This window comes from Chelon labrosus, assembly GCF_963514085.1.
Source record: "Chelon labrosus genome assembly, chromosome: 19".
In the NCBI taxonomy this organism is placed as follows: Eukaryota; Metazoa; Chordata; class Actinopteri; order Mugiliformes; family Mugilidae; genus Chelon; species Chelon labrosus.
In genome coordinates, this window is record NC_140352.1 from 19,706,565 (window position 1) to 19,734,479 (window position 27,915).

Genomic DNA, 27,915 nt, shown 5'->3' on the forward strand with positions numbered 1-27,915 from the left:
TTAACTATGACAAGCAAATGACTGTTACTCTGAGCAGTGCTCACTGTGTGTAGCTGCTGAGCTAGAGGCTAGAGACACTGGCGGGCTGCCAGTTGGGATTTCTGGGCCCATGGGAGTGAAGTGTGGTTACGAAGAATGAATAAGTAGTGTTATTTCTCTCCCGCTCTCTAAGCTGCCCTCCAGCGAGATATTTTACTGACACTGATATGGGTGTACACTGAGAAAGTGAAGCTTTTTCTTGTGAATGCAGGGGACAAACAGACCACACCGGTCCAGGACAACTCAGAGTGTCAATTCTAGGTATATTGCTTTAATGTATTGCTTGAATAGAGAGCCATTTCTCCCCCTCTCTCTATATATATATAAATTAATGCAGCATTATCTACAGTACTTCAAAATAAGTATTATTTACAAACATTAACAATCCACTTAAGATGAGCAAATGATTCTTCCTGTACAGCCTTCAGGGTTTTACTGAGGGGTTTAAAAACAATGTAAAATGCAGCAAATGTGAATCCACACTTGGAATATCTGCTTATACAAATTCACCAATAGTTCCAACAGCAGTTCAAATGCAAATTTGACTTCACATGTAATTGTGTTTGCTCCTGAATGGCTGTCCAAGAGAGCACATATAAACCTCTTCCTTCTTCAGAACTTGGGTCTAATCTCAAATCGACGGCGTCCTTCTTTCCACAGTAAAAAAAAAAAAATGCTCCAGGTCCCCATAGAGGGATGAAGACATCTCGTTTGTCTGTAGTGCGTTTGTCATTTGATCCCAGCTGGTGTGAGGACCGCTTCCCACTCCCACAGAGGACCAGCTGTGTGAACAGTGGCTGCGAAGAGATCAGGTGTACTCACACAGGTGGCCGCAGCCGGCGGGGCAGTAAGCGCTGCTCTTGAGCCAGTTCATCATGTGCTCCAGATGTCCACCGTGGCTGCAGCCCTGACACCACACGAACAGTCCCTTCACCACATGGTGACACACTGCACATATACTGGCACACTGGTGGCACCTGAAGGAAAGACACATGCCGCCTGTCAGAGCTCGTTCCATGTCAGAATTAAACGGATACTCAGGAGTGCTGCACACAAGTTGCATTAAAGACCACATGAGGAACATTAAACATAGGAATAACAACTGCTGCCAGACAACCAGGAGACTCCAGGAAGTTACTGGTCCCAACCAAAGAGTGAATTTTACACTTGCCAGTTCACTGAGTGACAATGAATGTATTCTAATGTCCCGTCCTGCGCTACATTTTATCTTCATGAAGGTTTAGTTATTCAGCATTTGTGTGAAATATCTGAGATTTAACTGTTTTTCTGTGTAAACTCAAAGCTGCGAAAAAATCCTGTAGAAGACAACTACTTATTCTTCTGGTTTGGTTGCGGCTGATTGATGTCAAAGCTGCCAAAATTGAAGTAGAAGAAGAAGATTTAAAATCATGTGACTAAATATGTCTGTTTTGTTGAAGTACTTCACTCTGGTGAATGAAGGGGTTATTGTTGTTATAAGCGTGTACCTAATGAACTGGCAAGTGTGTGTATAAAGCCTAGGCTTAGTTGTTTTTACACATTAAATTTTGTACAGAATAAATTCTCCATGCTATTAATGAGAGAGCTTTAGAGGCTCATGTAGGTGTTGGCCATTTACCCTCGTTCCCGTACTTAATGCTGGGCTTGATGTTTGCCAACAATGACTTCATAATTAGCATAAAAAACGTGACCTCAGTTGTAAGCTAATTTGACAATTCACTCTATTGTATGTTAATACCCGAGCATTGCTTTCTAAAACTAAACGGTGAGTCATACCTGTCACAAATCCAGCCCTTGTTGCTCATCGGCCGCTTGCAGTTGCTGCAGTTGATGTGGAGTGTTGTAGAGGTCTGGTTCAGGCAGGTGATGGCGCTACACGTACTCAGCTTGATGACCTCATTGGACACGTTCCACAACTCGAATCGCTGCAGCAGGTCTATGTAGGACATGTACCAGTGTTCCTGAAATGGAAAGCACTAATTGTTTCAGGGTTCCCCTTATTTTTTTCTGTTCTTAGTTTTTCCAAATTGCAATGGCATAGGTTAAGCACATAACATACACAAAGCTTAAAGACTTCCTAACCAGTCGAATACTATCAACTGAATTTCCAAATACATAAAGGAAAAAAAATGTTTGATATTGGTCCAGGGAACAATCCTTGAAATCAGGAAGGGTTTCTTTTGAGCACAATCTAGGTCTCTCTTTTCCTAGAAACTTTTTGATTAATGACCCGGACAGCAAAAAAGGAAGTTTCAGTTCATGAAATAGTTCACATGCAAATGGTGCTATATTTCAGGGCAGTTTTTTTTTTAAGTCATTAAGCAAGACACCTGTGTTTTTTTATGCTATCTGACCTGGGTAAGGTCATCAATCTCCTTACGGATCCGGTCCCCCAAGACGATGAGCACAGACACGGCCATCTGCACATCACCCTGCTCGGCGTAGTAGCTCAGCATCTCCCGCACTATGGGGCAAAAGAAGCTGGCGGGCAGATGTGGGCTGAACAGTGGCTGGGAAATGGAGATGAGAGAGAACGACTCGATAGGCGTTAGACAAGTGACTTCTGCCTCGTTGCCGCTGACGTGCGGAGAGTCGGCCTTGTCCTGCTGAAGGTGCTCTGGGGCAGATGGGTTATCCATGATCTCGTGGCGCAGCTGGAAGGCCTCCTGGGGCAGCGTGTACTCCTGCTCTTCTGTTACAACAAAAGTAGCAGAGATAATATTAGACAAAAGAACGCTGAGCAGGGAGGCAGTTATATATAGCAGCTGCTGACGTAGGCAACTCTTTAGTTTCCTCAGTGATGACACAGTGACTGACCTGTTTGGTTGTCATGCTCCATAGAATAGAGGTCATCGTCATCTAGCTCAGCATCTCCAAACATATACTCAGCCTGGCCCTCGCTGCCTTCTGTCTCCTCATTTTCTGTAGAGAGATTGAATAACTGTTAAAAAGAACAACACAAGGACATAACAATCCTCTGATTGCACAGATTGGCCTCTAAGAGTTTAATGACCATTCTCACCTTCATTATTATTGCTGATGTGAGAGTTCCCAGGCTCCAGGTGGATGTTATCCTGCCTGCTCTCACCTTTACTGCGCTCCAGTCTGCTCTCTGTGCCCATCCCTGAACCCATTTCCTTCATACTGAAACTGCAAGCATAACATACACATGCAATTTCAGTCTGTAAACGTCTGAAATTGTTTTGAAATCCCACAGTAAAGAGCTGTTTTACCTGTTCATTAAAGGCAAGGTACCGAGTTTACTGAGGTTGTGATTTGGACCAGGTGTAGTGAGGTTTGCTGGATCAGAGAACATAATTCTCAGCATGGTCCATGTAGTGGAAACCTTTGTATTAGATAATAAAGACATGGCAACGTTTCATTACTTTTACCCAAAAACTACAATTTCAGCCTCAGTTTACAGGCAGCTAAAATGTCTCGCATTCAATCACGACTTCAAATGACAGTCAAATGTAAATGAATGAGGCGATGAAATAGTTCACAACTGTCAGTACATACAGTAGCTAAGATAATAAGGAAGGGTTAAATCTACAGTATTCATTGATTAAACAGTGACCACAGTCAATGTATGGTTTAAAGGAAAAATGTTGATGACTAATAAATGGTTTGAGAAAGTCTTTAAGATAAAATGGGAATAAAATTACTGGTTACAGCTGATGAATGTGGGTATATTTTGTTTTTCTAAAAAAAAATTATAATAAACTGACTGGTCTTTGGATTTTGGACCCAAAGGGTACGGTAGTTTCCATGACTGCATCTAAACTAGCTGGATTATTTGGGGGGAAAAAAAGAAGAAAACAACAGCTAAAACAAAAACAGCACTAAGTACAGATTAGTTTCTGCCTGACCTGAGGTCTTTTGAGCTCCCGGGCCACCTTGGCATTGTGGTCACACAGCTCAGCAAATGGCTTCCCGCTGAGGAGGTAGAGTTGTGCTGTCTTGACAAACCAGTCCATGCAGTTACTGTCCAAGTTTGTCTCAAAGACACTAAGTGCACTGGACACGTGGGCAAACTGTTCCGTCTGGTCGGGTTTCTTGAAGAAAAAGATGGGGTAGCGGCGGTCGCCTCCGGGGTACGGCTTCCTGTTGGCGTCACTGCTGATGAGACTCTCCTTAGCTGCAAAGGCCAAGTCACCCAACAGGCCAAAGCACAGACCCTCTGGGTTGGCCTTGTCCACGGGACGAGCGGCGTCTTTGAACATATGTTGGTAAAGTGTACTGTCTTTAGAGCCAGAAAGCAGAAAATGAGGGTCATGCTGGTGACGCCACACAATACCAGTGGTCACATCTTTATGTTCTTCAAAAGTGGCAAAGGGAATAAACGGTCTGCGAATGTCCCACACATAAATGTTGTGGTCCACCATCATGGAACAGGTGGCTAACTGAAACTTTTTCTCAGGCCGCCATTTAACTCGCGCCACTGACGCAATCGTCTGGACGCAGTAGATCTCCTTGGCCCGGTTAGTGGTCATATCCCACACCTTCACCATCTTGTCTCTGCCTCCTGTGGCCAGCCAACCCCTGAAACAGAAATGGTGGAAAGTGAGAAATGCATGCTATAAGTTTACAAAAGCTTTCCAAAAGTGACTTACAAAGTATGACTCAATTAAAGTTTTGAGAGTATAGGCAGAAATATTGACTTCATGTTAGTTTTTGTTTTTACCTGTCATCAGGGTGCCAGTCGCAGCAGAACACAGGGCCAGTGTGGGCCGTGAACATTCTCTCATAGCGGTCTGGTCGTCGAATGTCCCACAGCTGGACATTGCCATTTTCAAAGGATGCAGCAAATGTAAAATAATCCTTCATGCTGAACTGGACGTCTCTTACGCTCTCCGATTGACCTAGAAGAAAGGGGGATAATTTAGGGATGATAAAACAGGAATATAAACTGTAAACACTTTTAATCACATAGCTTTTATTATGCACCACTATCTTTTCCAGCATTACACCACACTACCTGAGAAAGTGCTGACGGACTCCTTCTTGCGCAGGTCAAAGCACTTCATGAAGCCGTCCTGTGAGCCACTTAGCAGCATGTAAACCTCTGTAGGGTGGAAGCACACTTTATTGACAGTCCGTTTGTGCTCTGTAAACAGCTGGTCCTGTTTGTTGCGGGAAGGTTTCCCCAGATTCCAGGTGACCACTGCCCCGTTGGTAGCAGCCGTCGCCAGCAGATTCTCCTCCATCTGGTGCCACATCACATCAGCACAACTGAAGTTCAGAGAGGGTTTGCGGCCGACGCGGAGATTCAGCTTCTCCACAAACTGCTCCTCCTCGAGTGCATAGATCTTGAAGATGTTGCGACCAGCTACGACCACCTGCGTGGCGTCACGGCACACGCTGATGGCATTGGCCGGAGCGTCCAAGTGGCAGAACATAGTTCGGCCACTGATGGTGTTGCTGCTGAGGGCTGTGGTGACCCGTGACATTTTCTCCATGTTCCTAGAGAAGATAAAGCCGTTATTGCTGTTATCACCTCAAAGACGAGTGCATGAGGTGGACTGCACTTTGCTTTTACACAAGGCAGTCTAACCCTCCACCAGCAGGTGGCACTCACACAATGAAAAGTTGGTTTTACACAGTACTTAATGTGGGAGCAAGATAGGAGGCACTGTGTAACAAACCATTAAATGAATACTAATATGTTCTGTATACTTTAACACGTTAGTCAAAGAAGCAGCTGCAGTACTTACTTGGTGAAGAACTGACCACCTTGTTAATGTCTGCAGCTGGACAGAGTCCTCCTCATGTGCTCCCATGAGAGCCAACTTGCTAGTGAGAGATGTCAGCAAAACACACAGCATGTTACTACCTGGATGTTTACTTATGTATTTCACAAACATGATTAAAAATATATCTGTTATGTACCGTTTTAACACAAACATACGGACTGAAATAATAACTGGTATATACTACGGTTGTACAGAGCTTACACTGAAACTCTGAATGTAGGTACAAAAAAAGATGCCTGGATAAAACTAATTAAATTAACAACAAGTAGTGAGTATAATATTAGCATTGTATATATTCATATAAGTACAGCTTTATGTGTAGGATAACAAGCACATCCTTGCTTTAGTGTTATCTAATTTAGTTTATAACAGCTTTAAGTGTCCTGCTGTGGATTTGTTTGTTTTAATACCCAACCGCTTGGTGCTCACGTGAGATCTGCTGTGTGGGAATGATATACTCAACATGTGCATTTACTCTGTTAGGTGAACATTTTAATCATCCACCTCCTGATATGATACCCCTGGTTTCGTACCTTAGTGGTGGTTAGTTTTATCCGAAACTGTGTACCTACAACAGTCGGCTCCTTCTTGTTGCACACTTGCCAGCTAGTGAGTTGGCCACAAATAGCTAAACTCGCTGTACAGTGGACTTACACCATAAACATGACTGGAATGTGACGCTAATGCTAGCTGGCTAACCTTGCTACCGAGTGGTTCTGTAAACATGGCAAGGGTACGACGCAAGCTTGTTTTAGCAAGTATGTCATACAACTATACAAGTTTCACAAAATATACTGTGTTAAGTAAACGGGTCAGTGCCAAGCAAAAACAAAGTAGTTTAGGGGGACAAACCTTCTGTTCTGAAGCTGTTGCTAACTGCTTGCGGTACCGGAAGTAGTATTTTACTCTAATCTCGCGGGAATTTCGCAAATAACGGAAGAGAGCGGCTACAGTTCACGGAGGCGCGAACAGGCAGTAACTCCGTGGTTTTTGTTTTTCCGTTCTTTCGGTAGAAAGTGAAGATGTTTTTTTCGTAAATCAAAACGCGACAGTTTAAGGAGACAGTTTAGTAGCACACGGGGCATATCACAGGGTAGTCCATTCTTGGAAAATAAAAGGTTAGCGTGTGTTTATAGGTGAAGGTGTGAGCGCTTCACCTCTGCTGCCATGAAAGACCTGTTTACCTGTGAGGACGCGGCCACATGGAGGACTGTGTATGAGAAATATTGGGATGTAGTGGAGGCCAAGGCCAAAGGCAAGAAACCTGGGAAGCTGCTAAACCTTGATAAGTGGTAATCATTTTTTTTTTTTTTAAGTTTAAAAAAAATAACAACACAAGCAGACAGTGGTGCAGCTGAAACCTCAGTGTCCTCATCAATAATGATTTTCTTTATTGTCATGGAAATATTTATTCAATTTAATCAGCAGCACTCTTTGTCTCCACACTGGCTTAAGTGATCTCCATGACAACTGAGTGTGATAGGATCTAGAGTTGGTACTGTATTGTCAAACCCCTTGACCTGCTTTTGAAGTAATGAAGCAAATGTTTGCCTCTGTCAATGACGTGGTTATTTGAATTGAGATGTGCTGGCATTGCTCTGAGTGCATGATTAAAGAGGTACATCTGTGATCAGGTACCAGGAGGAGCTGCCTGCCCTGATCTCAAGTCGGCCTGACAAACATGTCACTTTGTCCGACCTGGTGAAACTGATGGAGTGGAAGCTCACCGTAAGTTATGTTTGGACACTAAATCAGAAATGAAAGTGGATCACACACAAAAGTCCCTCAAACATGTAGTATATATCTATGCAGTGGCACTCAACAGATGTGTCCTTGACTGGTCCTATGGGATTTTTCAATGCAGAGAGGGAAGTTCAGGCCGAGGCTGCAGCAGCTGGTGGCGTCCAACAGTGAGGACACAGTGGAGAAATGTTCCAGAAAAGCCTTCAGTCTCCTGCCTAACGTGCAGGCCGCGATCACAGAGCTCAGCTCCCTGAAAGGAGTCGGCCCAGCCACGGCTTCAGGTTGGCACACCGCCTGTCTGTTTTTATGTGCATGAAAATGTATCAAACCTGCACCCAGCCAACAGATGGCAGCTCGATAATTCACGCTGATAAAATGTCTCTGTGATCCTCTTAAAGGACTAAGTCATTGATTCTCAACAAGTTCACAGAATAGGGCTCACACCGGTGGACTGAGCCTGCATGCACTTCATAGCTACATTCAGCTCGGCCTGGGGCTGACTGTCCATTTTGTTCCAGCTGTGCTAGCGGCAGGGGCTCCAGAACAGGCTGCATTCATGTCAGATGAAGCCATGGAGAGTATACCAGGCCTGAAGCCCATCCAGTACACGGCCAAACACTACGCTCTGTACCTGGACAAGATGACAGAGAGGACTGAAAAACTAAACAAAGGTGAGATCACGACACAAAGATTGGTTACACTTTCATCTGCATGTGTTATCAATGTGTTAAAGTAATGTAGCCCAGCGATTTCACGTTTCATCAGAATACTGATACTGCTACTACTTTCCCCCAGGTTGAAAGAAAACATGGTGTACATTTCTTTTGCACCAAATATCTTAAACTCCAATAAATGTTTCCTCCAGCTCTCATTTCTTCTAAATCAATGCTATTTTCCCCCCATTCGCCTCTGCCTTTAATACAATAAAAATGTGAAGCTATTCATCTTATCTGCCGCTGCACTGTTTAATTTTTTATCATTTTATCAAAGTATTAACTTGTGTTTATCTAATTTTTTTGTTTTTCTAATTAATTATTTTTGTGCCTGTAACAAAGTGGAAATGTTTTATTGTCTTACAGTGAATTAAGAGATTTAATTACTACTCTAATGAATAACTTTTGAAAAGAAGAACACGCTTTGACATGACAGGGGTCAGTGTTTCTGATGTGCTGCTTAAAGGATCGAGACTCTTATAGAACATATAATAACATGAATAAACTCATATCCCGCTGCATCTATTTCCTCAGTGGATCCGCAGCAGGACTGGACGCCCCACCGGCTGGAGCTGTGTTTGTGGGCGATGGCCATAGCCAAACAGCAGCAGCTCCAGCTTCTGAAGGATGTCGACGTGAAGGACAGTGATGTGCGAGAGCAGTGCTCAGACCCAGACACTGACAAGAGACCAGCAAAGAAACTCAAAACTGTATAAAGTGTTATATGAAAGCTGCTTTCATGTTTGTAATTTTTATGTTTTTTCTAATATATTAAAGCTGTTATATGAACGAAAATCCACAGAGGAGCTGGTGTTGTTATAGTTAGAATACAAAGTTTGGTATTATGTAGTTCAGTCTCACAGATCATTTTAGTAAATAGTGAAAAAGCCAATCAGAGCCCATGGTAAACTCTTCAAATATCTGTTGTCTGATCAATAATCCAACTTTGATCAAATTTACTTTTTCTTTATCTTGAGAATTCAAAGCTAGTTTTGTCGTGATAATGGGTAAATTTATTTTGATATTTTGAGGATACCAAAGACAGATTTCTCAAGATGGCAAGATGATTAATCATGTAATGTATTTTCTTTAATCTGATAACAGGATGACTACAGAGAAGTAGGAAATTAGTGTCTGGATTATTTGATCATAGCAAATTAAATTTTTCAAGAATCGAACTATGATATTTTCCTAAACCTAACAATATTTCTGATGCCTAAACTAAACCAAAGTGAGACTGAAAATTGCATCAACCAAAACAAACTTTATACTTCTTTGAAATAACCATTTGTTTTTTTATGATAACAAGCATGGATGCTCTTGGCTTCTGTACAAACGACTAGAAAACACGGCCATTATTAATTTGAGAAGCTGAAACCAGTGAAGATACCGAATAATGACAGCTAAAAGAAAATCGCTAGGTCGTTGCCACAGTATTGTTCTTTATTTATATTGTTTCTAAATTAAAGCAAAGTACAATGAACAGTACAAAATAAAACAAAATATATTCATATATATACAATATAAAATGGTTCCGTTCAGAACATTTAAAAAGTACAATAGATTGTGAAATAATTAATGAGGACTTTGATATAAATTATCCATAGATAAATTTAGTTTTCATTTAGTTTCCTCCTGACCGAGAGAAAAATAGCTTCCTCTGCTTCTTCTTTTTGTAAACGCTGTGTTGGTGCAACCTCTTGTCTGGTCAGAGAGATTGAACCTCGTAAGCTTGGCACCATTTTATTGATACAAGTAAGCAGCTCGTGGGAAAAACTACCGCAGCAGCACAGATATGACTTTTGTTGTTGCAAACTGTCGGAGGGAAGTGACTTTTATTCCGAAAAAAAAAAAAAAAACGACTGATGTTTGCGTGACCTCCAGTGGCACAGTATTTGAGATTGTGGAAATAATCAATACTGAAGATAGAAGCTGGAAAACCAAGACTTTAGCAATCTTACAAGTCAGAAAATGTCCCCTCATCTCCAGAAGTCTTCTTTTACATCTGTGCTCTATTACAGACTTCATTCATGCATGCGTGGTCTGCAAGTTTATTTTAATTTCATCAGCTAACTGGCGCTCATTTAAAATCCTTACATATTTTGGCTTATAAATATCCAGACTAATTTGGAAAAACAAAGCTGATTGGGGCCCTTTGTGTAAAGAGTGTAAAGTGTACTGTTGAGCATCCAGTGACTCTTGTTTGCTGGTACAGCTCCATATAAGGAGCTACCTGCTTTCCCTGCACAGTCCCGCAGTGAGAGTTACCAATATCTAAGTATAACTTAAACACTAAGAAAAGGCAACCTGGCCGACTTGTTGGCACACAGCAGCTCAGAGCAGCTACCGGGATGTTTGCACTGCGGCGTCTGTCTCCAACAGATTCTGTGCATGAGCGTGTAAAATACAGCAAACGGTAAAGCAGCCTTTCTGCCCGGTGCTTGCTCTTGGGCTCATGTGTAACAAGGCATTGGGCGTAACAGCGCAATGGAATGACAAAAGGAGGTAAAAACAGCGTCAAAGACGGATTATGGCAGTAGAGCATATGGCACACGACGACATGTCAGCTAACTACATCATAAGAAAACGTCCATTTATGACAAAAATACAGAGAAATGTCAGGTACAGTATGTAGCTAAAGCTGCTTTCTGAATGAGATGCTGGGTATGCTCACGGGGTTCAATGACATGAATAAGGAGTTGGCACTGAAGTAACCTCAACCATTATCTCGCTCTGCAGTTAGGACCATATTAAGGGGAGGATGTGGATGGATCACGTGTTACTGATGGGCTGCTCCTGTTCAGCTCATGCCATCTCTCACCAAGACTTTCTTCTACTGTTAAAACACGCAACGGCAGTAATTAAATTAACATCATGCCGCCTGTCAGATCCACTTATTAAAGGGGGACATCCTGTTTACGGTCTTGCTTTGGGCCTTGGCGTGTCCTCACAACAGCCATCCTGACACTGGGGGTGTTGTGACACGAGAGCGAGACGATGGGAAAGCTGCTGTGGTTTCGGGCTGACTCGCAAACCAAAACTGCCGCGCGGCACCCGCCAAAGGATAAGAGTCAGGGCCTCTACGGCTCCTCCTCCACCTTAAGGATGAGCTGGAGGATCTGCAGGAGAAGCGATTTTACTCAGAAGGTGTGGTGGTGCTGTGGTTGGCTCATGCTCAGGGCCAGATTTGGCATAAACTACTCCTGAAAACATTTGCCCTAGCTGGCTGTTCTCTCTCTTCTGTCTAAATAAATTCATCACTGGACATTTCTTCAGTTTTAGGAGCAATAAGAATTCACTGTGAGTTCAATCCTGCCTGTACATCCAGGACGTGGTTATATTCACAGTTAATGTGTTTCACAAAAACATAGCCATTTACTAGCCCTTTTTACAACCCTTCTGGGTTCCAATGAATCTTAAGTTAAAGAGGCACATTAACCTCCTCTCAGGCATCCTCTTCATCTCCATTATAGGCTAACAGGGTATGTATGCATTATTCATATCTTTGCTAACCAAAGCAATAATATTTCCTAGTATACACAGGAGTTTCCATCAAGGATACATCAGGACCACATATTGGCTGATCTCATCTGAAGTGTATCTGAAAATGGCTTATTATGGCTATTTCACACTCGTTTCCTCATTTAACACGGAGTCTTCTGTCACTGCTGACAGTTTCATGTGGAAGCAAATGCTGAGGACTGCCAACTGTCAAGGCAGGCAAATGCAAAAAAAAAATAAAAAAAATAAATAAAATTCTCCAGGCAGCCAGTGGACATTCAAATGAATTATTGATTGAAGGACTGAAAAATGGAACATAGCATTGAGTAAATGTAATTGCCATCCTCGCCCCGGCTTTCCAAAAAGCTTGAATCATTCTGGAGACAATACACGACCAGAAGGCCCAACCCCCACCCCCTTTCCCCCGTCCATACTTTTTTTGCAGAAGTGAGGCGTCCGTGCGCTGCAGAGTTTGGAGATGTGGGCACTTGCAAAAAAAAAAAGCTGCATCGATGATAACAAGTCACTGGGCGAACAAGTTGCTAAAAAAAATAAATAAAAAAAATAGTCCAGCTACATGAAAGCAAATAGTTCAGGGTTTCACAGGCATGTACTCGCACAGTTTGTCTTCTTTTCACTTCACCTGCTGAATATTCACAAAGAAGAAATCATTTTTGATCACACACCAAACAAAAACAACCGAAGCTACGAGTCAGCGGGTTTCAAACCGACGCACACATTTATTTTTTTTCTTTCCCCGCCCCCTGCTTTTGCCTTCTCCAATTAGTTCTTTCTATGGCTTATTTTGTAAAGCACTGAAGATTTATAAATGTTGGTGGTCGGTCGCCTAACAAACCAGGGGATTTTGCCTCACTGGATCAAAAAGCCATATCAGAAGAACGACAATCATAGCATTAAATTTTGCACCATTTGAAACTTTTCTTTTTTTTTTCCCTTCACAGAGGAAAAAAAAATACAAATAAATATACTCTTGGTTATGAACATACAATATACACATCCACTATCAAATGAAAAACGGGGACAACTTAATAACACTGTTTTTTTTTTCTTTATAGGTACATTCCTTTACAAATGTATACAGTCCCTAAGAATGAGGTATTGACTGGGCCTGACGTAGAGACCCCAATGCCCTCTGGGACGCGAAGGTCAGAGGTCAGGTGATGACACATCCGCGCCCTCCCCAGTTCAGTCGGTCAGAGCGAGAACAGGCAGAGGCCAGTGTGTGTGTGTGTGTGTATGTATGTGTGTGTGTGTGTGTGTGTGTTCTTCTCTTCGGTTTGACCTACAGAATCAGGCAGCGGCTACTCTCAAAGACAAAGAGAAATGTGTGTGTGTGTGTCCTTGTCTCGTGAGAGCCACGGAGCATGACATGGCATATTTTACATGGTGCGCCAAGCAGGTCGGTGGTGGACGTCTGACTCAGCAGCAGCAGGAGGAGGAGGAGTTCACTCGCTGAAGTGATGCTCTCCTTGTTCTTTCCTCTCCCGTCGCACGTTCATCTCGCGTGTCGTTCTTGTTGTGTGAACTATGTTTCCACAGTGTAGGTATAATGGCAAGGAAAATAATGCAGAAATACTGACGTCCCTTCTGTTTTGGAGGACCCCATGAAGTGATGTGTCAGGAGCTAGATGATTTTCAAGAAATCAGGAATTCAAAACTTGTTCCTCCACTTGTTATTTCCTCTGGAAAATATCTTTTTCATGAGAGCACATTTTTGACTGGTGTCTTTATATTCACCAGCAATTTTGCAAAAAGACACAGTGACCCCTGTGAATTACAGCAGGGATATGCAACCAAACAAATTATATAAACTATAATATAGCATTGGTGCTTTTTTTTTTTTTATTGCTGCCCTCAGAAATTGTTCTGTAAACCTTCTCCTGCAAGTCTGATTTGTGGCACAGATTGAGGCGTCTACTCTGCTTAAGTGCCTTTAAGCAAAACACTGACACTCCTGTTAGTTAAAGGAGCGTTGCTGGGGCTGATCTCTCACTCCTCGTCCCTATAATTCGTCTTCCTTTTTCACCAGAGGCACATGTCATGAGCTCGGATTCTTCTAATTTGAGGTTTGTACATGAACGACGGATGCACTCAAAGAAACGACGGATGAAACCGCTTTTCAAAAAGAGCACACCGGCTAAATGCTCACTGAAAGGTTAGAGCTGGAAATGCCGATGAGATTCAAGATATATAAAAAGATATAGTGCTCCTCAAAATGGATCTGAGGAGCTTTCACCTGTACTTGTTGCTACTGTAATCCCTCTTTAATAAAAGAGACATATTTCTTTGATTTGCAAAGTATCTGTAAAAAAGGATTCGGTCGATTTATGCTTTGAATGATCTCATATCCTTTCGTGTAGGTCTAAGTTGAGAGGAAGTGGAAAGCTAACTACGGTCAAAGGGGAACCTTAGTTAGGATCAGGGCTGGAGTCAGTGTGTATATGGAGGAGGCCTGCAGTGGGGAGGGGGGCCATCATCAGGGGGGAGGTGGTATCTGTACCCCCAGTAGCTCGTACGCAAAGATGTTCCAGAAGATGGCGAAGAGGAGGAAAGTGATGAAGGAGAAGACGATGACCCACCAGGAGCACTGTTTCTGCAGGCTCTCCTCGTAGCTGCGCAGGATCAGCAGCCCCATGCTGATGCCGACCACGGCCCCAGACAGGTGCGCCATAAAGCTGGGCTGGGGCCCCGAGGAGGGCAACGGCGGTGAGAAGCGGAGCCAGACTGCACGACCCACCTCTGAACTCACTGCAGAGGATAGAGGAAGGGAGAAAGACAGATTGAGATCAGTATCTGACCATGTCTGGAGATGTAGAGAAATCAGGCCAGATTGAAGCCCGGTCCTTCGGTTGTGATTTAAAGGAATAGTTCAACATTTTTGGAGAGCTTGGAAGATAGATACCAATGTCTCTCATCTTGATAAATATCCAACCTACAACCACCAAATGATGAAATAGGCTTAGCACAAAGAGTGGAAACAGGGGAAAACAGCTGGTCTGGTTCTGACTTTAACAAATTTCACCAATAACACAATGTGTTGTTTGTGTATTTCCTTCCAAGGGTGGTAATATGTCAGGCTATTTCTTGGCCAGACAAACTGCAAAGGCTCCAGGAAGTTATCAGTGCCACTCAAAAATCTGTGCAGCACACAGCCCCCTGTATAAAATGGAATTGTTGTTTTAACATTTGGTGTTTATATCAATTAAATCAAGCGTATACAATTAGTTGGCTGGTGAGCTTTGGAGGCGCTGGTGTGTGGAATTTCAGAGTTTTGAAAAGAGCTAATAAGTTTAGCTTACCCTTGAGGACAACTTTTCAAGGAAGCAATGTAAGCATTCATGTTGATTCTTGGTTCAATTTTACATTTAACACTTGTTTGTTACATATTTGTTAAACATAGATAAGACCCGAATACCAGTGTGCTTTTATTTAATTTTTATATTTAAGCTGTCAGCTTGCAATCAGATCCCCAGGTCATTGCCTAAAGAGGAACTACATGGTGCGTTGTAGCGAGGCATCTTATCAAAGTCTGCCTCAGCAGGCAAGTAAAGCCACAGGAGGATTTAAATGACTCGTCACTCTGAAGATTGCCTCCAAATGTTATTTCCCGTTGTTTGTTGCTGCTTGTCCAAAGTCTCTTTAGCTGAACAAATACTCAGCACTGATACTATAAACCCAGAGCAAATGGTAATTCAATTTTCACAGGGGCACACTCAAATAATGTGTAACATTTTATTTGGAAATATCTTTCCCTTGTTTGTAAAACACTGAGGAGAAATCTAACATTCCAGCAGAGACTCGCTGCTCTCTCAGTTCGGGGGCGGCAGGCTCGGGACAGATGGAGGGAACATATTGCTCACTAATGAAAGTCGCAGCGTTATCGGCCCTCGTGTGGAGAAAAGGGACAAGTAGTATGACTCAAAATGCTTTGAAAACAAAGCAACATGTCCAATCGGGCAACATGTCGGCATCAAGCCTCTCTCTCAGAGCCATTAACAGTGATGGCTGGGCAGTATGTCTGCTGCTTGGCTATGAGAGGATTTCAAAACCCACTCATGTTGTTGCGCTGAACTGTAAGCAGGTGTGCACACATTAATTACGTGCTGGAAAAGAAAAGTAGTGCACCCTCCACGTTTAATGACTGAAGCATGAATTCCACGCAAATAGCAGCCAGGAACACAAACACAGGGTAAGTCAAGAGAACTTACTGCAGACTAGAGCCAGGATCATGCGGAGCAGCTTGTAGGGACAGCGCATCCCGGCCCAGTTCTGCAACACAGGACAAAAAAAATAGAGTCAGCATTAACAATCACGACACAAACAGCCATATGTGACTATATTAACAGCCTGGCAAGAAGTTTCTAATTTAGAGCACAGAGGAAAGACAATCCATATCCATATGAGATAGGCGGCAGCACAGGACGGTGATGAGATTATACACCTGGCTGCTCTCCACTTAATGGTTCCAACCCACTGGTAGTCTATTAATTAGGGCTAAGATAATTTAAAGGAATGGGAGAATGGGCCAATGAATAGCCCATATGATCCTCTGGGGACAAATGAAAACGGGCATATCGACTTAGAAAAACGCATTTACTCCCCAGGATAAATAATGGCACCAAAAATATGGTGACTTCTCAGTTTCTCTTCTTCTATCACAGCAGAAAAAATAAAAAAGGAGACTTCCATGTAAAATTTAAGAGAATGTATAAATAAAATTTGCCGTGACCATACATTTAGAACAAGTGAGGAGCGGCAGTTCAAGCAATGTCACAGTATTATACAAATAAATGATTTATATCTTGTAGGGGAGAGGTCAAGACAGCAGAGCAGGCGATCTGGGAGTGCTGCGATGTTGCGTCTCTCTGATGGGAGGCAATTTACTCAGACGTGCCTTCATTCAGGAGAAGGGCAGCGTTTAGCAAGGTCGACACATAACTTCACACGTAAGGGCTCCTTTTTCCATAAATGCTTCACTATCTAGTACAAAAAGACAAGATTCAAGTGTAATGTCAAAAATTGCATTTGTTCGCAATGTGGTTCTAAGATGTATTCTGACAAGCCAGCATGAGCCGTACGAGTCCTAGTGAGTCAGGTACACGACAGAGCTTCAAACCTCACTGAACCTGAAAATGTCTTCTGAGCAAACTGGATGATGATGCTTGATGGCAGATGTCTTGGAATTTACCGGGTTGGGACCGGACAAGGTTTCACTTCTACCTTTAAAGAAGGAACTCATCAGAGGAGAACTAAGAGGCGCCTTAAAGGATTTCCCGCCAACAAACAGGCATCAAGCGTAACAGAGCTAAAAAAGAAAAACGTTTAGCTGCAATGTGCACAGTTATGGTTACAGAGTCGCTGCTTTGGGCCTGTCAGAGTCACTTTGATTTCCATTCCTGCTGGCATCGCCGCAGCCCACAGCGAGCAGGAACATTAGTAAAGTGATTCGTCAGATGTAACACCGCCTCGAGAGTTGAGGAGAACGTGGAAGGCATTTCACATGGAAACCCCGTGACAGGAACAAACATACCAATATATACCGTAGAAGGGCTCTCGAGCAGCATCAAGGGATTTCTCATCCCGTTTCTTCAGTGGACACAAACAAACACTTAAGTCTTAATAATTAATACACAACTCGGAAACCCGTGGGCTTCACTGATGCGGATGACAGAACTCTTAGAAAAGACGGCTTTAGTTTTTGTAGTACGCCACTCATCGACAACCTTCAGCAAATCTTCTTCAAGCAATAAAAAGTAATCATCACGTCCATGTGAGCCTACTGTGGCAAAAAATTAACAAAAAAACCCCCCAAAAAAAACCCAAAACACTCTGCTGGAACTAAAAAACACAACCACTCTAAACAAAACTAACATTATTTAGGACAGGGTGCTGGTTGGTGGATGGATGTGACATTTCCTCTCTTTTCACACGTAACAGTAGAGGCTATGATGATGATGATGATGATGATGATGACGGCAGTTACCATGACGACATTGGCCAGATGTGCCGAACACAGAGCGTAGACCCCCCCGGAGCCCCCCACCACTGGAGCACGCATGTCGGTGATGGACACTGTCAGCGAGCCTGCAGAGACAGAAAGAGAGAGAGGAATTAGCAGTGTCGACGTAAAAGAGGGAGAGAGCACGCAATGCAGGGAGAGCGTGTGATAGGAACAGGAAGAGTGAGAGCAAGGGGAAGCATTTTAGAGCAGAGGGGGGAAAAAAACAACAACAGAGAGTCTCATCACGTAGCAGCACAAGTCACCTTCCTCGCAGCATTTTGCTAAAAATCCCTCTGTTCACAGGAGCTGAGCTACATAAAGTGACCTTCACATGCCCTTTTATATTATAACCAGAGTACTAGGCACACTTTCACACACACAAACGCTTTGTGAATAGTATTATTCAGGCTTTTCCACAAAGTAAGTAGTTTGCTAAAACTGCAGCTGGCTCATTATACTAAAATTGAATGTACAAAAAAGGAATATTTGCTGATTACAGCTGTCTTCAGCAGGCTGCAATTGAAAAAAGCTGATTTTAAAATGATCCCTGGTCAAAGCAAGGTAAGGTCAGAAGAACAGACTTTCTGGAGAGTATAATTTCCATTTTGTGCGCTCTGAATATGCTTTGTATCGTATTCATGAGCAGCATCTAATCTGGGATATGTGAATATGGAAAGAGGCCAAAGATAGTTGCGATATCAAAAGCACAGCGGTGGCCACAGCAGCGACAAGGAAGTGAACATTATGGCTGGAGCTGTGGAGCGACTACACACTTACTGAACTGCAATACTGAAATAGGTCTTTTTAACAGAGGACATTTAAAAATGTCAAAGCAGGAAAAGCGCAAGTACAAATGATACAATTAACCATGGCTGGATTCCATTTAGCTGCTCCTTCCATATGTTGTGTCACTGTCACGGCGCTGTGGTTCAGTGGGACGCTTGACTAGAACACAGCCATCATAAATATAATTAGTTACACCTGTATTTTTCGCACCTTGTCAAACCGCCTGCTCTGAAGAGGCTCATTTGCGAACAGGATGGGCTGTTAAACAAAAAAATAAATTTAAAAAATCCACCGTCAGTTATTTAATGCCTTCTAATTTACAAGCCTTTTTGCTCTGAGCAGCTAGAGGAGCTACACACAGGTGTTTTCAATTACTCTGGATGATTAAACCTCTGCTCAGGTTCAAGTTCGGTTGAGCCGCGTTTAAAATGAGGTGATGTCACCAAACCCTACGGCACGACATCAGCTAAAATGATGTCAACTTGTCCCGCCCTGACAGGTGCAACTGAAGGAGCTGTCAATCAAACGCAGTCTGCACACAATGTTGATGCTGCCTTCAAGTGGGGTCATGTCACCCATGTTCACACCTTGAGACTGGAGTCTCTGGCCGATAATGGGCCATTAGAGTACCATTCATTGGGGAAACAAAGCAGGATTTTTCCAGTTACATCTGGTTGTTAGAGAACCCTAGTCATGTGATTTTCTGATGGACAACACCCACAGATGCTTCTATTCAAACCCCAACTCTCAATCAGTCTTTTAGAACAGAAGAAGCCACTTGGATGAGTGGTGAAACTCTATAAGTCTAGCTGCCCTTGTTTGAACTTGTTTTTTGAATATACAATGACCAGGATGATCGAGAACCTTTACAGGCATACGTCATGTTTAGTCATGAGAAAAGTGGTATTCACCACCTTGTAAGTGGGATTTTTTCACTTACGACAGGAGTTCAAAAGTTCTGACATGTTTGATAACGTTTTTGGAAATACTGGGGGTTGACAACGAGTTAGTAATTGTTGGTATTGCTAAACTGGTAGCCTCGGTGGCTTCTAGGCGGCAACACTTTCCTAGCTGCTGGTTTTCTCACAACTCATGCTGCCTTCAAGTGGTGTCGTGTAAGTCGTGTTCATTAGTAAATGTCATATAAAAAGCGGCACCCCCTTGTTCACAACCTTTTAACTCAAGATTCTCTGAGAGGTCCAAGCAACATGTCTGCTGATGGTTTCAGAAATGGCAGCAGTGGATGGTAAGTTTAAATATTTATCATATCATTTAGTCAGAGTTTTCTTTGTAATTTTATATGACTGAGAAAAATGTTTATATTTCCCATGGCCTCATCTTTTCATTATGCCTTTGCATTTCTTTGGTAGTTAGCTTGCTAACCTCAAAGGCTTCGAGATGCCGACAGCTGCCTATTAGCTGTGTTCTTACAGCTTACAGCTAATGTTTCCCCTTGAACACCAAGGATTTGTGTACAGGACTTCCACTTGAAGGCAGCATGAGAAGATGTCAAATCAGACCGTACATTAGATAAAATGGGTGCGGGTGAAATGTGGCTGTGCTTAGGAGCTTCAACCCTCACCTGCCTCTATTTAATTGAGTGACATTAAGACCATGCATCTATAGACTATTACACAGTCAGTTAACTGAGACACGTCAAACGAGTCCAGTTGCCTGGTTTACCACTCTTTAACAGTCTGGCACATAAACCTCCATTACTGTTAAGTTTTTGGCTAATGAGAATAAGACATGTAAGTTCTAATATAGTCTCTCTGTGTCAGCCCTACAAAAGACTGGCGACCTGTCCAGGGTGTACCCCGCCTCTCGCCTGATGACAGCTGGGATAGGCTCCAGCTTTCAAATTCGAAACACTACTTTCAAATCCAGTAAACATGTCCTCACAGTCCATTTTGTATTTTCACACGGTAAATAGGGGAGGACAACAACAGCAAAGTGGATTGGACCAGATCAATCCACACAACAATATCCCAGCCAACCACCAGCAGGAGAGTTATGAGGATTGCTGTCTGTAGATAGTGTGCCGGCTCTGGGAAATTGTCCTGTCCTCTCCGGGGTGGGTAGTGTATGGTATTTGTTTGGTTGCTGGGTCCAAATACCAATGATCTTTCTCAGGAATGCCTTATTTCTCTTTGAATGAAGGATTTTAGTTTAATATTTCTACCACGGGTGGAGCATGTGCAGCAGTTCTGCCAACAATTGGTTGACATGTCTGTAGATCTTTTTGCCAAGCGGGAGACGTCTGTTTCACGAGAATGGTCTTCAGCTCTGAATATTTTACATCTTGTCTTTCAATGATGCAATGTTACCAAGTCAATAACGTGTTTGCTATCAGGCTCAAACATTAAGAGAATATCTCAGTGGGATGTTTGGCCACTTCTTAATAATCCAGTGGTTGCATTGTGTGGCGGGTTTAAAAGCTACAACCCTGAACGCACCTGCTGTTGTGTTCCGTGTTCAAGGCTGCTGTGACACCACGAAGTAGGACAGAAATTCAAAGCTGAAGAAATCACTGTGGCAGTTGCTCGCAAGGACGGCGTCAGCCTCTGTTAATTATGCAAATGAGCTGATAAGGGAAGCGGAGAGGGCTGATAAAACAAAACAGCCTCTTTTAAATCACAGTTGGGGTTTGCTGGAGTTGTGATCTCAGATCTATAATGCATGTTGTAACATTCATATTCTGTATGTGTGTGTGCTGGCGCGCTCTGCCGCCGCACAGAGTAAACATCGTCTTAAAGAACGCCTCGTCAGCCTGTGGTGCTGGTGATGATCAAGGAAAGACAGATGGTAATCAGAGCGTGTTCCTGAGTCATTCATCTCTCCTCGCTCTGACACCTATGGGCAATTTTATAGGGATTTATGTGGCATATGAAGGCTGGCGCTTCAGCAAAAGATTTGAGCAGATTCACGGTGCCCCATTTTTGTAGTCCCACCAAACGGAAATTACAGCCTAGCGTACAGTCTGTGGTCTCTGATCTGTTCAAAGAAACGTAAAAATTGAATTGGAGCAACTTCATCGGAGGAACATCAACATCTGAGTTTCTCTTTTAAGGCTTTCCGGAGCTTCGTAACTATTTTATTTATTGCTTCCATGCATTAGAGATGATATCATGATATGAGAAATGATCTGGGGAATATGGCTGTTGCAATATTTGGTAAAATGTAGACTTTAAAGAATAAAGACTTTTCATGTTCTTAAACATTTAGCAAAGTTAAATCACACATTTATTTTTTTACTGAGAGTTACATGAGCATGTTTTTCTCTAATCTGAAGTAAACATGGAGTTTAAAATGTCTGGTAAGTAGTAATTTAGTCAGTTAGGTAGTTTGTTGCCGCCTTAAAATGGAACTAATGAGAACACAGCAACTGATACCGTACAGAGGTCACCAAGGCTAAAGGTTTAGCAAACTAACAAGCAGCTAGCTTACTGCTATAAACTACAATAGGATTGTGAAAATAACTACATGTTTTAATAACAGTGGATTAACGTACCACCTCTGCCATTTCTGAAAACAACAGCAAACACATCACAACTCATCATCTCAGATCTTAGCAAAAATGTCCAGTTAGGTGAAGAGGGGAGCAAATCAGCTTGCAACTGATTATCCATACAATTTGTATTAGTTTCAGAATTATCCATAAAGTAGTACTCAAGATTTCAACACTTTAAAGTGCATTACTTTAAATTTAAATACAGACTTCTTCGCTTCAGTTTACTAAGTAGAAAATATCCATTTACACATCCATCTGACATTGAGCCACATTAGCATTCTGTTGGGTTGGGTGAGTGACAAATGTGAAATACAATATTCATACTCTCTTAATAATTTTTCTTTCTCTCTACAAGGTCCTTAAGGGCAAATATTGTCTCTTCCTCAAGGCGCTTTTATAGTACTGCGGGACCTAAATGCAAGGACCTACGCACAGAGCCTACGCCGGTGCGAGCCATTTTTACTTGTACGCTCGTCAGTCTGGCTCGCCCTGTAACAACGCCACCCAAACGATAGATGGCGCTGTATCTTTTTTGCCAGTCAGGTTAATTTTGTTTCAACTTCCTGCATCACTTTCAACAACGGCGACTGAAACACGAGTCATACAGACGTCTGTATCTCCAAACCTCCTCAGTTAACCATACCGATTCTTTATTGACCAAAAACAATCAATTTGAAAATCGCGGAGATGGAGAAGCAGCCAGAAATAGTAAAGCGGAAACACGCTACTACCAAGTGGACCAATCACAGCGCTTGCGAAGGGTCTGCGTAGGTGTCTGAGTTAACGCCGTAGCCTCTGCGTCAACTTAACACAGACACATAAACTGCAGGTCAGCTACATGCTCCATTATGTTCTTTTTTTTTAATTTTTTATTTTGGCAAATACATTCTTAATACAAATACATATAATTTCACACTGTTACAGCTGTATTACTGTTGTCCAAATGTTGCCCATCCAGAGTTTTTGGTTGTTGTTTTTTTTTTTTAACAATAACATAACTAACTAAACACAGTCGAACAGGGGAAGCTCCTCACTCCATGGTCCATCCGAGCTCATATCAATATACATGCATACATATAATTAGATCAAACAGAAAGTTACATACACATCTTTTCTTATTGATGTCCGTACTTACACTCCCTGTTGTGTCTAGTACGTACATCTGTTAATTATGTCAACATCGTTTCAGAACATATGGTCAAGTCCATTTAAAATCTGCTCTAACTGGTTTGATATACTCTGTCCACTTGGACCAGATCAGGTAAAACTTTTCTTTTTGGGTCCTGAGGGAGAATGATAGTCGTTCCATAATATAAATATCATGTATTATTTCTATCCACTCTCCAATAGTAGGTGGGTCTGGTTTTAGCCATCTCCTTGTGACAGCCTTTTTACTTGCTGCCAGGAGTATATGAGCAAGTTTCTTGTCATTATTACTCCCTCTATCTAATTGGATGTCGCCCATGTAAATAGTATCACATCTAAGAGGAATATTACTACCAAATACATTATTAACATGTTTATGTATTTCTTGCCAGTAGGGGACAAGAACCTGGCAACTCCAAAATATGTGAAAGTGGTTGGCATTGTTTTCCCCACAGAGCCTCCAACAGCTGCTGCCATCTCCAAAATGTGCTTTTTGCTGTGGAGTAATAAAGAATCGTACAATATTTTTCCAGCAGAATTCGCGCCACGTGGACGAACTAGTTGAACTCCACTGTGTTGCACACACTCTTTGCCAACTCTCCTCTGAGATGTTAAAATTGCCCTCTTTCTCCCATTTATTTTTTATATAGAGTGAGTTATCTGATTTACATTGAAGAATACCTTTGTACATTTTGGAGATGATATTGCTGCAAGTCGTGGATTTGGATGCCGACAGAAATAGTTTTAGGATACCTGATTCTTCTGCATTCATAGTAGTGTTCAGGTTCTGAGCGAAATAGTGTCGTACTTGAAGGTACCTAAAAAAATCGCTCTTTTCCAGGTCATGTTTTTCCTGTAGGGATCCAAAGCTTTGGAACACCCCCTTGTGGACAAATGTGTAGTAGTTAGTAAGACCTTTTGTAGTCCATTTTTTGAATCTATCATCAGATTTGTTTGGCAAAAAGTTTGAATCATAGGCACACCATCTTAACAATTTTGCAGAAACTTCTAACTTACATAGTTTTATAGTTTCCTGCCATATTTTTAGTGATAAGTTGAGCCACTGGTTACCCTTGTTGGCAATTTTTTTTTGTAGTTCCTCATCTGTTAAAATTGCTTCTAGTGGGATCCCTTCTGCCAACAGATTTTCAATCTCCTTCCACCTTGCTGAATATGCCTGGGTACATAAACAAAGTAAGGGCCTTAATTGAGCTGCATAATAATATATTTGAAGACATGGGAGGGCCATTCCACCACAGTCCTTCTTTAGTTGCAGGGTTTTATATTTGATTCTAGGTTTTTTCCCTTGCCACAAGTATCTGGATATCAGTCTATCCCACTCTACAAACTGTTTAGGTGGGACGTTAATTGGCAGGGTCTGGAAAAGATATAATAATCTTGGTAAAATGTTTATTCTGATGGATTCTACCCTAGCTCCTAAATTCAGAAATGGGATTACATTCCATCTTGATAGATCTAATTTTATTTTTGCATTTATTGGTCCATAATTGAGATCGTATAGTTTTGATGTATCTTTAGGAAGACTGATACCCAGGTACCTTATTGATTCAGTGTCCCATTTCAATTTGAATCTATTTCTAATGTGTTTTGGTGGATCATAATTAAATATCATTATTTGAGTCTTTTGTATATTAAGTTTATAGCCTGAGAGTGATTCATATTTATTTAGGATATCCATGAGTTTGGGAAGCGACTGTGTGGGCTGCATTAAGTAAATTAACACGTCGTCTGCAAATAGAGCCAATTTGTGTTCCCCTGTTGGCATGTCTATTCCTTTAATATCTATATTTTGACGTATATATTGGCTTAAAGGCTCTATAAACAAGGCAAAGAGGAGGGGGGAAGCACAGCATCCTTGTCTTGTTCCTCGTTTTAGAATAAACGAATTTGTTAAGTCACCGTTAATTTTTATCCTTGCAGATGGTCTCTCATATAGTGCTCTAAATGTGTCGATGATAGATCTGTGGAAGCCGAATTTCGCTAATACTTTATATAAGAAGGACCATTTGACAGAGTCAAATGCCTTCTCTGCATCTAAACTCAGTATAGCTGCTTCAGTATTGTGGTGTATGACGTGTTTAATGATGTGTAGGGTTCTCCTAATATTGTCTTGCGTTTGTCTTTGACGAATAAAACCTGTTTGATCCAAGTGAATGAGCTCTGGTAGGATGTTTTCAATTCTCTTGCTCAATATTGACGTAAACAGTTTATAGTCAACATTTAATACACTGATGGGACGATAGTTACCGCATTCCATTTTGTCTTTTCCGTCTTTTGGTATGACCGAAATGGTCGCATCTCTCCAGGAGAGCGGGATTTCCCTCTCTTTTAGCACAAAGTTAAAGGTTTTTAATAGGGTGTCACTTAGGTGTTCTTGCATTGATTTATACCAATCCGGGCCAAAGCCGTCCGGGCCCGGTGACTTTCCTATTTTAAGTCTCCTAATTGCTGAGTGCAGCTCCTCTTTCCTTATTTCTGCAATCAATCTTTGGTTTTGTTCCTCAGTAATGGAGGGTAGATTCACTGTAGCCAAGAAAGTGTCAATCCGGGGGTCGTCATCTGTTTGGGTTTGGGAGTATAAGGATTTATAGTACCTCTCAAAACTTTCTTTTATTTTATCTAGGCTTGTCTCAATTTTCCCTGATTCAGGGTTTCGAATCTTATGTATAGTATATTCCGCTTGTTGTTTTCGTAATCTATAAGACAGAAGCTTCAAAGATTTACCTCCTACTTCATAGTAACGTTGCCTTGTAAACAACATTTTCTTCTGAATTTCTTGTGTGTTTATGTCATCTATTTCATTCTTTGTTTTCTTAATGTCTGAACAAATTTCTGGATCTAGGGTTTCTTGATGAGTTTTCTGTAACTGCTTTAATCTGTCTTCTAGATTCTTAAGCCTTTGTTGTTTAAGTTTTTTCTCGTGAGAAGTAATGGAAATTATTCTCCCCCTAATTACAGCTTTGAGTGCATCCCAAAGCACGGGCGGCTTAACCTCTCCATTGTCGTTAAGTTCAAGATATACTTTGATTTCCTTTTCTAATTTATTTTTGGTTTGTAAATTGTTTAAGACATTTGAGTTTAATCTCCACAGGGTCGTCCTCGGTTTATTATTAAAGTTTATTGACATAAATATGGGACTGTGGTCTGACAGAGCGATTGGACCAATATCACATTGCGTTACTCTATGAAGATCTTTTTTAAAGATTAAAAAATAATCTATCCTAGAGTATGTGCCATGGGGGGATGAGTAATGAGTATAGTCTCGACTGGACGGATATATTTCTCTCCATACGTCTATAATACCGGTTTCTTTCATCAAATTCTTTATCTTTTTATTGACACCGCTGGAGTCTGGGTTCCCCCTTGAAGAATCTAGTTTTGGATTTAAACGTATATTTAAGTCACCCCCACAAATGACAATCCCCTGACCCCTTGATGTCATTAATTCAATTATTTGTCTGTAAAATGACCATCCACTGCCTGGGGGAGCATATACATTAAGCAAACTTACTAAGATTCCTTCCACTTTACCAATTAACAGAATATATCTCCCCTCTTTATCTCTAAATTCAGAGAGGGGTTCATAATTTACAGCATTTGCTATCAGAATGGCCACTCCCCTTCTGTGACCTGATTTGTAAGAGGATGAGTAAACATGCTTAAAGCCCATTTTATTTAATTTGTTATGTTCAATTTCCTTGAGGTGAGTTTCTTGGAGAAAACCTATCTGAATTTTGTCCCTCTTCAATTTTGATACAATTTTCCCTCTCTTGACTGGATTAAGCATCCCGTTGACATTAAAAGAAATTATTCTTATTGGACTATCTTGCATTTAACTGGTCAAGCTTGTTTTCACACTCATGGATTCGAAAAGCATTCCCCTCTCCATAAGAACAAATGGAGAATAAACAACAACACATCTTGTTAACATAGAATAAAAGAAACATGATAACAGAAAAAGGACATAACTGTCCTTGGTACCTTCCAACATAGGGGTCCTTTTTTAAGACCCTGCTTGAGCCTTTTACGTAAGGCTTCAAGGGAAAGCCCCTCTTTCGGGTCAGATTGAGAGGGCCCTTGTTGAAGATAGTTGCGACCAAATGTCCCGTTACTTCTTTGGCTTTTTTTTTTTTTTTTTTTTTTTTTTTAAACAGAACATTCATAAATTTCAAGCTTTTCGTGGCGAGTACATTAAATGTTTTTGTTACCTACAGAGCCGGATAAGAGGGACTAGTGTCCGATCTTTTACTGCGTAGATGGCTCTCTTCTGAAGGCTTGCAGTCTTTCTTTAAAGCCCTCTTCTGAAGTGTGAGTTGCCCGTCTATTATTACGTCGGCGGGGTCTCTCCCAGGACATCTGCCGTAGCTGGTCCATGAGCGTCTCCGCGGGCTTGATGACTTCAACCGGGAGTCCCCTCCTTGACAGATCTTGCGAAGCCTCCACCGCCGTCTCGTATATTCGGATTCCATCAGCATGTCGGACCTTAAGCTTGGCCGGGTAGAGGGTGTTGAAGGGGATTTGTTTATCTTTCAAAACCTTCCGTATTTCCGCGTATTCCCGGCGCTTTTGCAGAATACGTGGGGCGTAGTCGTTATCCAGGTTTATCTGCTTCCCGTGCCATATGAAACCTTTCTTTTGCCATGCCAGGCGGAGTATTGTTTCCTTAGTTCTGAAACTAAG

At 41.9% G+C, this 27,915-nt stretch overlaps 3 protein-coding genes across 5 annotated transcripts in view; 1 reads left to right on the plus strand and 2 right to left on the minus strand.

Moving 5' to 3' along the window:
* Positions 1 to 199: 199 nt before the first annotated feature.
* On the minus strand, positions 200 to 6,692 carry wdr24 (WD repeat domain 24). 2 transcript variants are annotated; one of them, XM_084567745.1, is made up of 11 exons: positions 6,645 to 6,692; positions 5,754 to 5,832; positions 5,018 to 5,502; positions 4,724 to 4,901; positions 3,909 to 4,581; positions 3,273 to 3,385; positions 3,062 to 3,189; positions 2,857 to 2,961; positions 2,394 to 2,731; positions 1,816 to 2,000; positions 200 to 1,016 (listed from the first exon to the last, which is right to left on the minus strand). In XM_084567745.1, the coding sequence occupies exons 3-11, from the start codon at positions 5,496 to 5,498 to the stop codon at positions 848 to 850; spliced, it is 2,370 nt and encodes a 789-aa protein (XP_084423871.1). In that variant the 5' UTR covers positions 5,499 to 5,502; positions 5,754 to 5,832; positions 6,645 to 6,692; the 3' UTR covers positions 200 to 847. The 2 variants fall into 2 exon arrangements, with proteins under 2 accessions (XP_084423871.1, XP_084423872.1); XM_084567746.1 differs by lacking the exon at positions 200 to 1,016 and having other exon boundaries at positions 1,866 to 2,000; positions 2,370 to 2,731.
* Positions 6,010 to 9,071, plus strand: LOC311504569 (uncharacterized protein). The gene is made up of 5 exons (XM_084567748.1): positions 6,010 to 7,084; positions 7,427 to 7,520; positions 7,657 to 7,816; positions 8,054 to 8,206; positions 8,783 to 9,071. Exons 1-5 carry the CDS (start codon positions 6,960 to 6,962, stop codon positions 8,962 to 8,964), a joined length of 714 nt encoding a protein of 237 aa, XP_084423874.1. The 5' UTR covers positions 6,010 to 6,959; the 3' UTR covers positions 8,965 to 9,071.
* Positions 9,072 to 14,246: 5,175 nt separating this feature from the next.
* The window catches only part of rhbdl1 (rhomboid, veinlet-like 1), a gene marked incomplete at both ends in the record, with an annotated part of 43,458 nt that continues 29,789 nt past the window's right edge, over positions 14,247 to 27,915 (minus strand). For both annotated transcript variants that reach the window (XM_084568265.1, XM_084568264.1), the window contains 3 exons: positions 14,247 to 14,518; positions 15,979 to 16,039; positions 17,754 to 17,854. In XM_084568265.1, coding sequence (XP_084424391.1) covers positions 14,247 to 14,518; positions 15,979 to 16,039; positions 17,754 to 17,854 — 434 coding nt within the window. The remainder of the gene's footprint in view (positions 14,519 to 15,978; positions 16,040 to 17,753; positions 17,855 to 27,915) is intronic.